The sequence below is a fragment of the Sinocyclocheilus anshuiensis genome, unplaced genomic scaffold (assembly GCF_001515605.1).
Source record: "Sinocyclocheilus anshuiensis isolate Anshui unplaced genomic scaffold, SAMN03320099.WGS_v1.1 scaffold2171, whole genome shotgun sequence".
NCBI lineage: Eukaryota > Metazoa > Chordata > Actinopteri > Cypriniformes > Cyprinidae > Sinocyclocheilus > Sinocyclocheilus anshuiensis.
The window spans coordinates 771907-788463 of record NW_015537929.1 but is presented as its reverse complement, the minus strand read 5'-3'; the positions used below and the strand labels follow the sequence as shown (position 1 = coordinate 788463).

Genomic DNA, 16557 nt, shown 5'->3' with positions numbered 1-16557 from the left:
GTCAATGAAGACGAAGAAGAGAATGATGTGTGCTCCCGGCGCCTATTTATTCTATAGTCGCACCGGTAGTTACGTCATGGCTGACGCCGGCCAACGAGTTGGTGTTTTTTCAATGTATGCTTCAGACACGGGTCACGACGAGGCGTTCCCCATAGCGACCCCTAGAGGACGCAGTTCGAAGTTCCCATGAAAGAGAAAGGCCTTTACATAGAAAAAGTCTTAGATCTTTGAGTTCAGCTCATGAAAAATGGGGGCAAAAACAAAAGTGTTGCGTTTATAATTTTGTTCAATATAGTTATTAATGACAAAATATATATTAATTAGGAAAAAAAGCAATGTAGAACCACTTGTGGTCTCAGACTTTTGTACCCCAATTTAGTTGTAAGCTTGCCAAACAATATTTTTACTTCATAGATTACATTCTAGTGTCTCTGACATCAGTTAGGCATCTTTTCTTGAAGTGTTATGAGTGTCATCAACAGTGTTGTCATTTCTGCATGCTCAGTTAGGTATTAATGACCTTAGCTTCTTCACACTGCATTGTAGTGCCCATGACATCAGAGATTCATAGAATAAATATAATAATCAACCACTGAAGTATTAACCATCCCTCTTCTCCCCACCATTCTGCTCCAGAGAATGTAGCTAACCTAGCTACGCCTGCTAAAAAACTGGAGCATGTCATCCGCCTGGCAGAGTTAGTCATTGAGGTTCTACATCAGAACCAGGACCATCACGCAGAGGTGAGTTTGGACTCTTACTCTCTCTTTCCCTCACATTCACTCTCTTTTTTTTCTTTAGTACAAAATAGGGCTGATTTAAATGGCCAGTGGCTCCTCTCTAATAATAAAAAAGGCGGCTGTGCAGTTTGCACAATGCAATTTGTATTAGTGGAAATTTGTGAAACAGCAAGAGTTCACTCTCCCGTGAGATCCAGGTCTCTAAACCACTTTCCCTGGATCTATACTCTAAACTAAAGTAAGCCTCAGAATACAGATTGTTTCTGTGTTCTGAATGTTAGACAGTTTCCTTTGGAATGCCTATAACTAAATAGAACTGAAGATGCATTATGAATAGAGAGCCAAGTACGGGTTTAAGCAATAATTATGATAATTGGCATGTTTCAGCATTTACTACTCCAAGAACAAATGCATAATTGGCATTATTCCGAGATGCAATTTAAAGTATTAGGTAATCCGTGGTCTTCCTGAGATTTATAGATTTACTGTATCTTTCTGAATATGCTTAACAGGCTGCGGTCACAAGTACAGGAGACCAGTCGGTACAGTATCATGTTTCTTTTTTTCTTAAGTTGTCATCATAGTGTACCTTTTCCCTCAAGCATGTGGATTCACGCAGTTAAGGGCTTTTCTGTTATGTCTGGGTGGAATGGGGCAAGACGATTATTAAAGAACATGATAGAATTAACAAAGTGTTGGTCTCTTGGATTTCTGAGAAATTCTTAAATATCTCCCCCCTCACACACTGATCAAGATGCACAAATGAGCAAAATATTTTAGATTTGGCACCAAGACATTATAGAACCATCTGTAGATCATACTGTTACATTTTACTTTGTAAAACTACAATGCTTGAACTTCACTGCCCAACTGGTGGCATCATACTATATAACCATGGAAGGCCATTTCAACCAAACGTATTTGCGACTTTATATCATACAGTTGAATTAAATCTCACAATTGTGAATTTTTATCCAAAAGTTGTTGGAAAATTTGTTTATAATCAATATTTTGTGCATACTTTAACACTTTGCACATACATCACCTCTACATGTTCATGTTTTTCCTCACCATTCACTCCATGGTGTTGTTGCAGGGAAAAGAGGTATGTGGTCAAAATGAATGCAGTGAAAAAAGCCCCTTACTGGCTTGTGCATGAGCTATGAAGGGTTCCCTTTTTGCCGCATCCGACATGGATTCATCTTAATTCCTCAGCATTGTGCCTGTCAAGTCTCCCTTCAAACTTGTAAGGCTTGTGTCCCTGACCGGCAAGGTCAATGCTCAATGATTCCTTTGCTTCCAGGGGGAATGTTTACATTTACCCACCTGCCACGCTAGTTGTGTCACCCTCACTTTTCCCAGTTAGACGTGTTCCCTTCTGCTAGTGTAATTGGACTTCACAATCCTTCAAAATGACCAAATCAGTTTCATAACATAGCCCTCTTCCCAGGACCACTCTTGCTGATTTTATTGCTCAGTATAATTTTTGCATTTAGTAAATAGTATGTTAATGTTAACACCTACCCAGTGCTTCCAGATTAGCAAGAAGGGCCTTGGGGAAGGATTCATGGGTTGCTTGGATTTGGTGTCTCTTATCGCTCTCTAACCCCACTTTATACATGTCTGTCTGGTTAAGCTCAGCCATATGCGTTGCCCTGCTATACTAGCAAATGCTATATTTGTTGGTCCCAATATTATGACCATTGTAGCTTTTCGAGTGTTAATTATGAAGCCTGCAGGTAAGTTGTGTGGTAAGTTTGGTTTTAGAGCTTGCTATCCCTTTGTAGTATTGCGGATTTGGAGGAAATGTTTCGAGGCTCTTTGAAACTGTGGGTTTAGAGGGGTAAAAAAATGACCAACCAAAGGGAAGGATTACGCCTCTTAAAAAGGCTGATCAATTCCCTGAATGGGTTTATCACTGGTTGGTTGTTTTAATTAGAAGAAAAGTGTTTTATGCCAAAACTGCAAGCAAGCCTGATTGATCTCAGAAACTCCTGCTCAATACCCAACTACAGGTCCAAAATTTATGGTCACTTTAAGAGATTAAAGAAAAAATATTCAGTCAAACCATATGCATTGCCAAGTAAAGAAGTCTGCTGCTTGCTTGCAGTTTTTGACGTATCAGAGATGGCAATGTTGCATGATCGCAAGACACATCCCCATCCCGAAGGGTAGGGATGCAGTGATGTGAACGGTTCAACTACATCTTCCATTTGGAGGGCAAAAGCATGCAGGGATTTCTACCTCACTTGCATGAGAACTGCACCTCCTCTGGCATCTTGACTCCACTGGGAATTGACCTGATATAGGAAAAATAACCTCTGGTCACAAATATGCAAACATTTGCAACACAAGATTTAAGGTGTATTGTCATGTTTTAGTTTTGAATGACAGGCCCTCTTATTAAATGAGTTTCAATTTTTATATTTGGATTAACATGTTTCCTATAGAGGGCTTCAGAATTCTTAACATATGCAACCTTTTTTAGAAGATTCATACATTTATTCTTATGGTGAAATGTTTTTCATAATATTTAGACTTTGTTTTGGATATATTATATAGTAGAATTTTCTGTGTTGCAAATTTATAAATGGTTTAATGTAAGTTTTAAACTCCATAATGATAAATTGATCACCTTAACCCTTGTAAACCGGTTACTTGAAAGCCTTATCTATTTAATTAACATAATGACCTCAAACGCTGAAGCAAAATATGAACCACTCAGACCAAAACTCTTACTTCTCTTCATTTGAACTCTTACTGTTCAAATGAAGAGCCATTACTTTAGAAGAAGATGTACAAAGTGAATATGTGAAATACCATATGGCAGACACTTAACCAGTTTACAATCTTTTTCTTGTCTGAGATTACCCAATACACGTGTTATTTTCTAACTCTCTGCTTCTTTTTCCATTCTTTCTTCCTTTACTGGACTGTCAAGGCCTTTGCATGGTGGTCAGACCTGATGGTGGAGCACGCTGAGAACTTCCTGTCGTTCTATGGAGTTGAAATGGATGCTGCTCTTGAGATCCAGTCTCCCGAGAGCTGGGACAGTTTCCCGCTCTTTCAGCTTCTAAATGATTTCCTCCGTGCCGACTGTAAGCACTTCTTGCAATATTTGGTTAAGAGTTCTGAAAGTATTGTCTTCTAAGAGTACTGCAAAGTACTCTCATTCTGATTAAAATAAAGATTTTAATGTAAAAGTTGGGTATGTTACTCTCAAAATTGTCATAACCTACTATTTTTCTGTTTTTACAGATCACCTGTGTAACGGAAAGTTTCACAAACATCTGCAGGACCTGTACGCCCCTCTTGTGGTGCGATATGTGGATCTTATGGAGTCCTCCATCGCTCAGTCCATTCACAGGGGATTTGAGCGGGAGTCATGGGAACCTGTAAAGTAAGACACCATTTCTTCAATGATGTGTGTGGTCACCAGGAGCCAGGGCCTTTCAGGACAAAAACATCACAAAAATCTCTAAAAAAATAACTCCTATATATGCGAGATAGCAGGGATAGGCATATCCCCATCCTAAGATGGATTTTGTTCTCTGCAAAACTATACAGCTAATCAAAGGGAACTGTTTAGCATCCAGTTAGATTTCTCAGGTAAAATCTGAAACCAGTTTGTTTATGCCATTGGAAAAAAACAAAAAAAAATGTTAAGTACTAGAGTGACCTCTTTAACCATGCCTTACATGAGAAAACTGCCAAACATTAGAGGAAGTTCACCAAGTCCCCAATCTATCAGGATAGACTTCAGCCAGTGTCTTGTAGGTTTCCATCTTTTTTTTTGTGAACTAACCCTCATATTGTGCGCTTTAAACTGAATGCTTTTTATGTCCTAATCAATTCTGTCATGCTTGATTTTGGTTTGCATGTTGATTGTAATGATTTCGTACCAGTTCCCAACAAACAGATTACAATATTTAGATAACCTGCCATCTTTAGAAAAGATACCGCCTACACAAATATTCCCAGCCTAACAGAATACTCTTGTCAATTAAGCTTATGCCCTTGAGAATTAAATGTCAGTATGGTTTCCCTCATTTGTTTGTTGTGTGTTTGTATGTGTAACACCCCACCACCGTCCTCAAATCTTTCAAGCTGCTGTTTGTTCTTGCTGTGGAAAAATTCTGCTTTTACTTCCTTTTTATATAAGTGTGCTGTTGTCGATATTATTGACCAAGTTTCTTTCTACTCGGGTCTTCTGTTTAAATGTGCTGTAGATTCCCTACCTCCAGTTTTTATGTCTGCTCTTTATGTGTAAAAATGGTCTTTCCCATTTCTCAGTTTCTCTTTTTTGTATTGTATGTCTTACATTGCTTATTTGCAGCATTCCACACTGCCACTGTTATGGAATTTTTTGTTTCTTTTTTTGTCTGTTTCTGCAGGAGTTTAACAAGTAATCTGCCCAATGTGAATCTACCAAATGTGAACCTCCAAATTCCCAAAGTACCAAATCTTACCGTGCCAGTAGCAGGACTATCTGTTAACCTTCCACAAATGCCTAGCTTTTCCACTCCGTCCTGGATGGCTGCTATATATGACTCTGAGTGTGTATTCAATGCATTTACCTGAGATCTGATGCATTCTAAAGTCTTCTTGGCATGAAAATGTTTGGGGTTAGTTAACTTACAGGCAGTTAAGTGTTATTGCATTGCAAGATGTTTGCTAGACTTGTCAATAGTTAAAAGACTTTTAAATGATGGCTATAGCAGATTTTCCATGTTCTTTGTATTGGATATAGAATAACTACAGGGCAAGATGACTTGCCTCTGAAATCATTCTCATGTCAAGTAGCCTGCAAAGGATTCCAGACAGGCTCATGTGATTTGTTATTTGAAATGAGAACTGAAAAGCTCTTCATTTTCCTCAATGTGCATGCCATTGAGGTTAGACTGAGGTGGTGAGATCTGGATTGCAACCCAAACCTACAGCCAAGCCAATGCTTTGTATTCAAATACAGTTATATTCAATCCATACAAATTAGCTACTAGATGGCCTTGAAGTTAACACACATTGAATTTTGGACTAAAACCATTAATAAAATAGCGGGGAAGTCGTGGCCTAATGGTTAGAGAGTCAGACTCGTAACCCAAAGGTTGCGGGTTCGAGTCTCGTACCGGCAGGGATTGTAGGTGGGGGGAGTGAATGTACAGCGCTCTCTCCCACCTTCGATACCACGACTGAGGTGCCCTTGAGCAAGGCACCGAACCCCCAACTGCTCCCCGGGCGCCGCAGCATAAATGGCTGCCCACCGCTCCAGGTGTGTGTTCACGGTGTGTGTGTGTGTGTGTTCACTGCTGTGTGTGTGCACTTTGGATGGGTTAAATGCAGAGCACTAATTCCTAGTATGGGTCACCATACTTGGCCACGTCACTTTTCACTTTAGTAATGATGGACTAAAACAACTATTCAAAAAACTTTTTTTTTTCAATTTTGAAAATCTCCTCATTTCTCTTTTTTTTCAGTATTTAGTCATTTTCTAATTTACCTGTTTCCTGAGCAATGGATGTTTAGTTACTATTTTGTATTCCTTAAGCCAGTGCTTTCTAAAAGTGCCTGCATGAATTATGCTGGGACATTAGGGTTTGTTGATATTAAAAATAAATAGTATAATCGTCAGAATGTCAATGGTAAGAAAAATGTTTTTGGAGGATAGCTGAGACAAAAAAGGTGGTCTAAACATAAAGGGACACTGGGTTTTGTTTTGTGTGGAAGGTACCAGTGGGTGTGGGTTGGTGCATCTCCCTGCCCGATCGTAGCTCTGTCATTGGGTTGGTAGCTGATGCTCTGAAGTAGACATTACTTCAGTGTAGCTGGCATCCAAGGCAGTAGAAACTAACACCCAAAGAGTTCAAACATCAGAGTGGGCTTCTTTTTTAACATATACACTAGAACGACATCACATTTGCAGTAGAAGATCACTGAATCATACCCCTTTCAATAAGGAAATTGAAGCACAGTTCTACTTGATCTTGAGCCTAATCAATTCCAAGATGGTGGCAGTCTCCATAAGACATGATTCACTCGTATGTTTTAACTCTTTAACCCTGGCCCTTATTACACATCTTTCTACTCAGGATGGCAGCATCCTCAGAGTCGACTGCATGGTGTGTTTTGATCTTGGGGTCTCTGTGGGCATGGGTGGTGAGAGAGAGCTTGATCTTTCCTCCCATTTTTTTCACTGGACCTTGCCCTTTCCCAACTTTAATATTTTGGTTTAAAGGGTAAAATCGTTTATTCACATCATGTCATTCCAATTCTGTTTGACTTTCTTTCTTCTGTGGAATAAAAAGGTTTTTTTGTCATACAATGAAAGTCAATGTTTTGGACCCCATTGACTTTCATTCTATGGACAAAAGCATTCTTCAAAACATCTTTTTGTGTATGTGTTCCAAGGAAGAAAGAAAGTCAGGTTTGGAGTGATATGAGGGTGAGGAAATAATACAGAATTTGCATTTTTGTTGAACTATCCCTTTAAGAATCATATTGCATATAGAGTCTCCTTTAACATTAAACACTAACTCTAAGAAAGTATTGATTTTCCAACTAGGTAACAGAGATGTCATTAAGAGCATTGGCATCATGTTAAAGCACCATCTTGCTTGGCATCTGTTAGTTTGCAACTGTATCTGTGCAAGCCTTCTCTCACCATGACATTCCCAGACCCTTCTCCTTTAGAGAAAATTGACAGAGCAAAGTATGCATGAATTCAGGTCAGTCCTATAAGGGTTAATAACCACGCAAAAATGCCAGGTTATTGAAGTGTTTTGTAAACACACTTGTCTTTTGTTTTGCCATGCACTGATTGTGTGATTACATTCCCTTTAAATTAAACATTCCAGTTCTGAGGGTCAAATTTTGGGACCACCAGTTGGTGTATGGTTAAAATAAAGCAATCGTAAAGTCTTAGATGCTCTGCATCTTCCTTTATTCCTGAATATTTTGGACTTTTTACCTCTAAAATTTTACTATACCTGGCAGCAATGGATCGGGAACATCAGAAGATCTGTTCTGGAAGTTGGATGCCCTACAGACCTTCATCAGGGACCTACATTGGCCGGAAGAAGAGTTTGCCAAACACTTGGATAACCGTATGAAGCTCATGTCAAGTGACATGATTGAGACAAGCGTTAAACGGTAAAAATAATATCTCTTGTACTAAACAGATTCAAAACGAAGATTTTAAAGTATGTCTTTTAAGTGTGAATGAAATTTCATGCAAGATGACTCATTTACTTCACACGCTTTGCTGGTCAACAGCACCAGGGCAGCGTTTGAATCTAAGCTGGCCAAAAGCAGCCGTTCCACAGATTTCCGCATCCCACTGTCCTTATGCACCATGTTTAATGTGATGGTGGACGCCAAGGACCAGTCTGCTAAACTGTGTGCCATGGAAATGGGCCAGGAGGTAATTGGCAGAAATTCTGATTGTTGTGATAGACAAAAGCTTGATCTATACTGGTAATTTCACATCATCTTCAGGAATCCCAGAAACTTAATAGATTTTCTGGGATTTAATAACATGCAAACGTTTGAGAATAAACATTAAGAAGGAAAGAATTTTTAAACAACACTAAGAATTTTTTTTAGAAGTGTTGTGTAGAATATTGGAATTATGGGAAAAATAATAATGTCTCCATTAAGTACAATTTCATGTTTGGTCAACCTCAATAATTATTTTACAAGGCTGCATATTTTAATGTGTCAACTAATGTATTTTAATCCCATACAATCATGAATTTGGTTGTATAGGCATCTGCATCTTTATGTTCAATTTGAATTTGGCCATCTACTGTATTTCTGTATGAATTCATCTTTGGTTTTTGAGTTCTCTGTCTTTATATATACGCACCATATAAGTATTTAAATCTGTCATTTTAGAAACAGTACCACTCTCAAATCGATGAGCTTATTGAAGAGAGTGTAAAAGACATGATTTCACTCTTGGTGGCAAAGGTACGTTTTGAGAAAATGGTTGGCATTAAGAAAATACTGTATTGGTACAACTCTTGTTGGTTGTTTGTCAGTGAAATTTTGGTTTTGTGCCACCTGAACAGTTTATGGTCATTCTGGAGAGTGTACTTGCCAAGATCTCCAGGTATGATGAGGGAACTCTCTTCTCCTCCTTCCTCTCCTTCACGGTAAGAATTATCTCTTAAATTCCTATTTTCCTATTTTATTAAATTCTAGCATGAAACCATTCTGAATTTTTAAAGGTGCACATGTAATTTTTGTTTACCAATTTCTGTATTTCAATATGATACTGGTAATGAGTTTTAATGTACACTGAAAATTCCTTTAGGTATTAAAATAAGAGGAAAAAAGTTACTTATTGCAACTTGAAGGGAGAGTGATTTTGCCTAGAAGCACTTGAGTCAAACTTTTTTTTTTATTTTAGGTGAAAGCAGCATCAAAATATGTGGATGTCCCTGTGAGTACTAAAAATTCACCATACTTTCCCTAATATATCTTCTTTATTCACATCCGTTCCATACAAAACTAACTTTTTTCTGGTTTCACCCTTCCACAGAAACCAGGGATGGACGTTGCAGATGGCTATGTGACCTTTGTCCGTCACTCTCAGGACATTCTGAGAGATAAGGTCAATGAGGAGGTGTATATAGAGAGATTATTTGATGTAAGTAAGATGCCGTAACCTCCGTGCCTAACAAAGGAGGGCCCATCCAAAATGTGGCAAAACAATGGGGCATACGAGGGATAAGTCACATTTTGAGTGCCAAACCTGGAGGCCTTACATCCAGACACATAAGTCCAATCATGACCTGAAGCTTTCAGTCAGCTCCCTAATGTCTCATTGCTGTGACTTCCTGTTCCAGCTCTCTGTGCTCTGGTGTTTCATTAGCCATGATGCATTGGACCTTTGTGCTCTGGTGTTGTGTTAGCTAACGTGCGCTGGACTTTATGCTCACAGCGGTTTCTTGTTTAAGAGTCAAAGTGTCACCAAGTGGATTATTTATAAGACAGTGCTCTCAAAAAAGTTGATTTTATTTTGAACCAAAAAGTGTGACATTACACACAATTACATTTTTTAAATGCTATCAAATCCCTGACACAAAAACATCACAGAGAAAAAAGGGCCGATCGTAATAAGTAATATATTATACAAAAATGTAAAAAAAATCATGCAATTAACTATACAACCTAACTTGTACGGTAATACGGGATTTTCGAACCATCAAAGCAATTCAAGCTTATAGTATCAGTTGCATTTTTTTGCAATTGCAAAAACCAATGCATCATCACTTTTCATAAAATTAATTGTACACTTTAATTCTACATATTGATATGCAGTTTAATCAATGAATGAAATTAATTTAAATAAAATTTGTAAGCAATTGTCCTGATTTTAAATACCAACTGATCTAGGCCATAAGAGAGCACTGTTCGATTTAGAAAAATAATCCTTTGTGATTTTGTGAACATGTGTCTTCGTTACACAATGGCATACGTGTGTTTATATATTTTAATAAGAAATGTAACAGATGTGTGGACCAGTGGTTGTCTTGGATACGTGTGTGTGTGTGTGTGTGTGTGTGTGTGTGCTCGCGTGCGCGTGAGGGTTTGTCAGCGTTTTCATTATTATTTAATTTTCTGAATTTTTTTCCCAGTATATATATATATATATATATATATATATATGAGTGTGAATATTTAGTTGTGTGTCATACCATACTGTAATGAGTTGTATGTATCAGAATATTGTGGATAAAAGTGTGTGTGTGAGTGTCTGTTCGACTGTTAGGAAGTCTATTACGTAACTTTTTGCAGCTTTACTTGCTTGTGTTTGGAACATTTTTGACACACATCTTATGCATGGATCTGCCTTTATTTATTTCTTATTTTATTTAAAATTCAGTGCTTGTTATGTGCAATATGTCTTTTTCCCCTCCACACTAAGTTTGTAATAATGCATTTAACATCCAACCTCAAAGACCCACATTGAATTTGGCATGATTTGTCCTGTTTTTGCTCTATAGTTTCAGTCTGTCTCTATTAAAATGTCTTCTCAAAGATTTTGTCCAAACTAATCACCGTCAGTGAAAGGCTCAGAGGCATGAAATGAAAAGCCGTTATTAAAATACCAAAATTCAGAATGGCAGCAGCCACATAGTGACTGTTAATTGTCAAATTAAAGAATAGCAGCTAGAAACATGCATGTTTCTGATTGTAATGATTCACTGTTTGTTTTAACTGAATTCTTGCTTGGACAGTTGTGTCAAACAGACTGAAATTGTGGAAATTTGTTAAGTTCAGTGTGGTCTTATGAGGTCAGTTGTCAAAAGGCATATTCAGCTGAGGGCTGTACGTCAAAAACAATTACCAGGACTGATTAGTCACTGTTACTTGCTAATTCAAGTATATTAAACTTACATTCAGGGTTACATATTTGAACAAACACTAATTCGCATAGTTTTTGGACATGAATGATACCTCAAATTGTGCGTCTTGTTGAGGAAAGTTACATTATTACTTTTCTAAATGTTGAAAAGCATAAAATAGGCTAAAAAAAAAAAAATCCCATATCTTGGGACCAGAACATTAACAGGATTGGCAGCTCTCCATTTTCCAAGCTGAATATCTCTCTTCCAGCATCATGTATTGTCTGAACAGGCAACCGTGGTGGTTTTTTTTTTTTTTTTTGGAATTATGCAACTTGTGTTACAGATTTTGGTTGCATGCAGCTACATTTCTGTTGTATCATTTTCATTACATTCTCCCTCTCTAAACACTTTGTACTCACGTTATCCTAACCCAATGACAGCATCCTGACTCATTCTGCATTCCTTCTAGGCCAAAGTGGAACTTATCTCTAAATGTCCTGCTGTTTGATCACATTCTGTCGAGTGGCATGAGTTCTAATCAAATAATCTTCCTGTGTACATCTTCTAGCATGACCCACCTCCTAAAAATCCCACCTCATGCACACACACAGCTCTCTGCCCTGTACACTCACCTGCATGCACTGCACGCTCCGACTGGCCACCTATTTGAAGTGGACAGATGTAAAGAGAAATCGCCCATTGAACCATCAGATGGCCCTAATACAACAATAAATCTGATTGAATTCACATAATCACATATCAAATAATAAGAAATCATGTGTATAATATCATTATATATACATATAAATGGATTGGCTAAATGGTAAAGGCTATTTGTACCGCTTTGAGAACTGATATTAGCCCACTTCAAAACTCTTCAGATTGATTTGTTCACATAGGATACAGCACTTCCTCTTCTAAATGGTAGTTTACATCATTCATTGAACCACACATGTGCTGTTCTCTTTGAACTACAAGCATTTAGGTGATTTTGAATATGCATGAATATGAGATTTTCATAATGTAGATATGGTTTAAGATAACAGTACAACACACCTTTGCCTGCTGTATTCTCACTTTTTTATGAGTTTGTTTCTGAGAATCCTGATTCTAATTTTGCACTAATTTTGTTTGCATCTTGGGTTCTTTAGAGTATGCTTTTGGGTTCAGTGGTGATTTTTAAGCCTTCAAGATCAGTCATTCGTGCACAAGTGCTGTTTTATAACAATCAGCATAATTTAGTGGTGAAGGGCGGGGGAAGCTATGAATTGAATCAGTTTCATTTTCCTCGAATGGTTTTTAAAAGCTAAAGACTTTTGATTAGAATAAGGCTTTTGTTCAAGCTTATTTCACATAACCAGATTTGTATTAAGTCATTTGAAACTTAGGTTACAGGCTAAGCTGTAAATGTACGGCAGATTAAGTGTTTTATTAAATTTAGTTTTTGTTTTTTAAGATGGTCATATTGCTGGCTCTTGAATTAATTTCAAATTATCTGACTAACCTTGGTTTTAAGTGAGGGTGTGATTGTGTAAATGTTGGTATCAGTTGTCTCCGTGTGTGTGTGTGTGTGTGTGTGTGTGTGTTGTGTTTGTGTTTGTGTGTGTGTGTGTGTGTGTGTGTGTGTGTGAATGGAGTGTTTAAGTTTGTGTTTTGTGGGTTTACTCGCGTCTGCCCGTGTGGCTGTTGCTGTATGTCTTTATGTATGTCTACACATGCTGGTCTCTTGCATGCATTTGTTTGTCTGTCTGTGTTTTGCTGGAGAATGCTGTGTTTTTGTGCTTTGCAGCAATGGTTTACAGCCACTATGAATCTGCTGGCGACCTGGCTGACTGAGCGCATGGACCAACAGCTTCATGTCTATCAACTCAAAATCCTCATCAGGATTGTAAAGGTATTCCTTTTAATAACTTAAATGGAAGTATTTATACTCTGAAGCTGGAGTAGTATGATTCTAGTCAAGGTAAATCCACACGTCTTGTTCTAGATTTCAGTTTATGATTCAGGTCTTGCTTAGTGATGCACAAAATTGGTACCATACTGAGTTTTTAAATTTATCATAGTATTATTGGTCTTTTGGATAATTGCTGTATTATATTAGATAGGCTATTAAATTATGCATGGTCATTTCCCTTATTCTTACCTGTCGATTACCTTTTCTGTCATGTAACACTCACTTAAAATTAAGCTTAATAGTAGTAGTAATTTTGGTTAGTTTATTTTAAGGTGTCCTTGTTACAGTGTAATTATGAATTTAAGTACTAAGTAATATTAATTAACTACATATAACTACTATATGGTTAGAGTTAGGATTTGGGTTTGGCTTAGGGTTACTTGCATGTAATTATGCATAATTAATTGCTATTATAAGAGTAAGTACATGTCATTTGTACCAAGGGCACCTTAAAATAAAGTGTTACCATATATTTTTTTTTAATTAATAACACTGCAAATCTCAACATGAAAATTAATTTTCCATACTGTACATTATAATGTTGTGCTTCCTAAATTCACTTGAAACATTTAAACTGAAATTGCACTGGTGGCCAAAATTTTGGAATAATTAAGATTTTTTTATGTTTTGAAATAAGTCTCTTGTGCTGACTGTTTTCTATTCGAATATATATTCTGAAATGTAATTTATTCCTGTGATAGCAAAGCAGCCATTAATATGCTGATTTGGTGCTCAATAAACATTTCTTAATTTTCTTTATTTTTTATTTATTTTTTTCCATTTAATCGCTTAAACATTTCTTATCAATGTTGAAAACCGTTTTTGCTGCTTAATATTTTTATGGAAACTGATACACTAACATTGAAAAGTTTGGTTTAAGTATGATTTAAAAAGAAAAGAAAAGAAATTGATTTATTCAGAAAGCATGCATTAAATTGATCAAAAGTGACAGTAAAGACATTTATAATGTTTTTTTTAAACTATTTCATATAAATGCTGTTCAGCGAACTTCCTATTCATTAAAGAATCCTAAAACAAATGTATCATCCACAAAAAAATATTAAGCAGCAAAAACTGTTTTCAACATTAATACTTATAAAAACCATTATGAATAATTGAGCACCAAATCAGCATATTAGAACAATTTCTGAGAATTATGTAACACTAAAGACTGGAGTAATGGCTGTTGAAAATTCAGCTTTGCCATCACAAGAATAAATTGCACTTTAAAATACATTAAAATAAAATAGTTATTTGAAATTGTGATAATATTTCACAATATTACTGTTTTTACTTTAATCAAATCAATGCAGCCTTGGTGAGCATAAGAGACACCTCTAAAACACATTTGAAAATCATAATTATTCCAAACTTTTGGCTGCCAGTGTAATTAATTTAGACGAAATAGGCTAGTATTGAGTTTTAATATCAGCTATTTATCGGTATTGTCCAGAATTTTAATAGCTTGCATCCCTAGTCTGGCTATTCTTTCTGGCCTTGTTTGACATACGGTATTTAGCTTTAACATTCAGGGGCAAAGAAGTCTTATACTACGTATAATGCTTGCTGATATTTCCCATTCTTGTAGAAGAAATATCGAGATTTTAGGCTGCAAGGCGTTCTTGACTCTACATTGAACAGCAAGGCGTACGATACGGTACGGAACCGGCTGATCCTGGAGGAAGCCACTGCCTCTGTCAGAGAGGGGGGCATGCAGGGCATCTCGATGAAGGACAGCGATGAGGAAGACGAGGAGGATGATTAGAGCATCGAGCCATCCGGTGCCACCCACCACCCTTAACCCGACCCATCTATCCAACTCTACCCTACCCCAACACTTTAAACTTAGCCTGATAATGTAAGATGCATGTAACAACTCTTGATTACCCAGTTAGCCACTTTAGGATCTCCCCCCCCATCAGCTCGAATTGCCCACAAACTAAGCTAAAAAAAACAATACAAATCAAAGAATTGTACTAAAGCGTAAAAAGAACATTGCAAAGACCATGATTGGCAATTTTAGCTGTATCATAACATAAGAACAGCGAACTAGCACCAATTTTTCCAACTCTTTCATTTGAGGAATTTGTTTCTATGTGTTCCTAAGCAATATGGAGTACCATTTGTTTGATAATGTCGAGTGAGATTATTAGGTGTCCCTGTCCAATGCGATAACATATATGGCGCTTCTTTGACGTACTCTTACATACATTAATGGTACATTGTTGTGAAGATGAGTGTATGGACCCTTTTCTTTGTCTTGTCTGTTTTTAAAGTGGATGCCAACTGCTTCAAAACTAAAAAGAAACCTCTGTATTTAAGTTCAAAACTGTTAAATGTAAATGTCTTCTGTGTCTGCACATTTTCATTGTACTTTTCTCCTTTGTGTCAAGGCTCTGTGGCCTTATGTTGCAAATATCCAACTAGGCATTGTCTCACAGGCATCTTAAAATGAAAATGAATTGGTATTCTAGAAATGCAATATTGTCATACCTCCATTTTGATATCTCATTGGAGACGTCTTTTAATTAGATGTCAGAAATGACAACAAAAACGGCTATATTTTTGGTTCAGTTTCACTTTTGCAGAGGATCTCTCTCTGTCTCTCTTTTGTTAAGTTTGTATGTCGAAATAAAAACCATTCTCTTTATGTTAGTAGATGTCGAAACTGCTATGTGCCATTTTTGGGGTCTCACTATTGTTTTTGTATATATGATGCTGTACATTGCATTCTGAGCCATTGCTGCATGCCTGTGGGATCCACCTTCTCCAAAAGCTTTTTTGTTTTTGTTTTTCTGTGTCAATTAGCTGGTGGATTCATTCTTGCGTTTGCCTTATCAAAGCCAACAGTTGTAATATGCAAGAGCTGTGGCCTCAATAAAGATAACATGATGTACTAATAGGCTACCTGTAGATTTTGTTTATTTGTCTTTATTCAGAATGTGGATTCAGTGACCACCATCATTAGGACAAAAATAAAAATGTATTAATTTCATTGGAGTTGCATAATTATTAACCTTTCGTGGTGGACTTTTATTTTTACATGTTTCAGCTTGACGGTTAACCAGTGTTGCCAAGTCCGCGGTTTTCCCACGGAATTGGGCTACTTTAACACCCCCAATAAGGTGATATCAGCCCCTGGAATGCTATTTTACAGGATGAACCCCGCCGAAAAACATGTATTTTTAAGTAACGCGATTGGGCTAGTTTTGTGTAGCAATTGACCTGTTTTTATACAGTCTATGCAATTGACCTATCGGTAAGCCCCCCCTTAGTTACTGTTGCTCCCTCGGACAAACAAACGGAGTTGCTCACGGTTAGTGATGTCCGGTTCGCGAACGAATTGTTCGATTTAACCGGTTCTTCTTAGTGAACCAGTTCACCAAATCTGACTGAATCCTTTGAAACGGTTCGCGTCTCCAGTAAGCATTAATCCACAAATTACTTAAGTTATTCACTTTTTTAACATGGCTGACACTCCCTCTGAGTCGAAATAAACCAATATCCCGGA

General features: G+C 37.1%; 1 protein-coding gene across 1 annotated transcript in view; it reads left to right on the top strand.

Annotated features, from left to right (window-relative positions):
- Positions 1-15821, top strand: part of LOC107658009 (calcium-dependent secretion activator 1-like) — an 84700-nt gene extending 68879 nt beyond the window's left edge. The window contains exons 18-29 of the mRNA XM_016446389.1: positions 637-743; positions 3682-3838; positions 3999-4140; positions 5135-5296; positions 7731-7886; positions 8010-8157; positions 8631-8705; positions 8807-8890; positions 9148-9180; positions 9280-9387; positions 12882-12986; positions 14635-15821. Of these exons, the coding sequence (XP_016301875.1) occupies positions 637-743; positions 3682-3838; positions 3999-4140; positions 5135-5296; positions 7731-7886; positions 8010-8157; positions 8631-8705; positions 8807-8890; positions 9148-9180; positions 9280-9387; positions 12882-12986; positions 14635-14811 (1454 nt within the window). The 3' untranslated portion in view covers positions 14812-15821. The remainder of the gene's footprint in view (positions 1-636; positions 744-3681; positions 3839-3998; positions 4141-5134; positions 5297-7730; positions 7887-8009; positions 8158-8630; positions 8706-8806; positions 8891-9147; positions 9181-9279; positions 9388-12881; positions 12987-14634) is intronic.
- Positions 15822-16557: the final 736 nt, after the last annotated feature.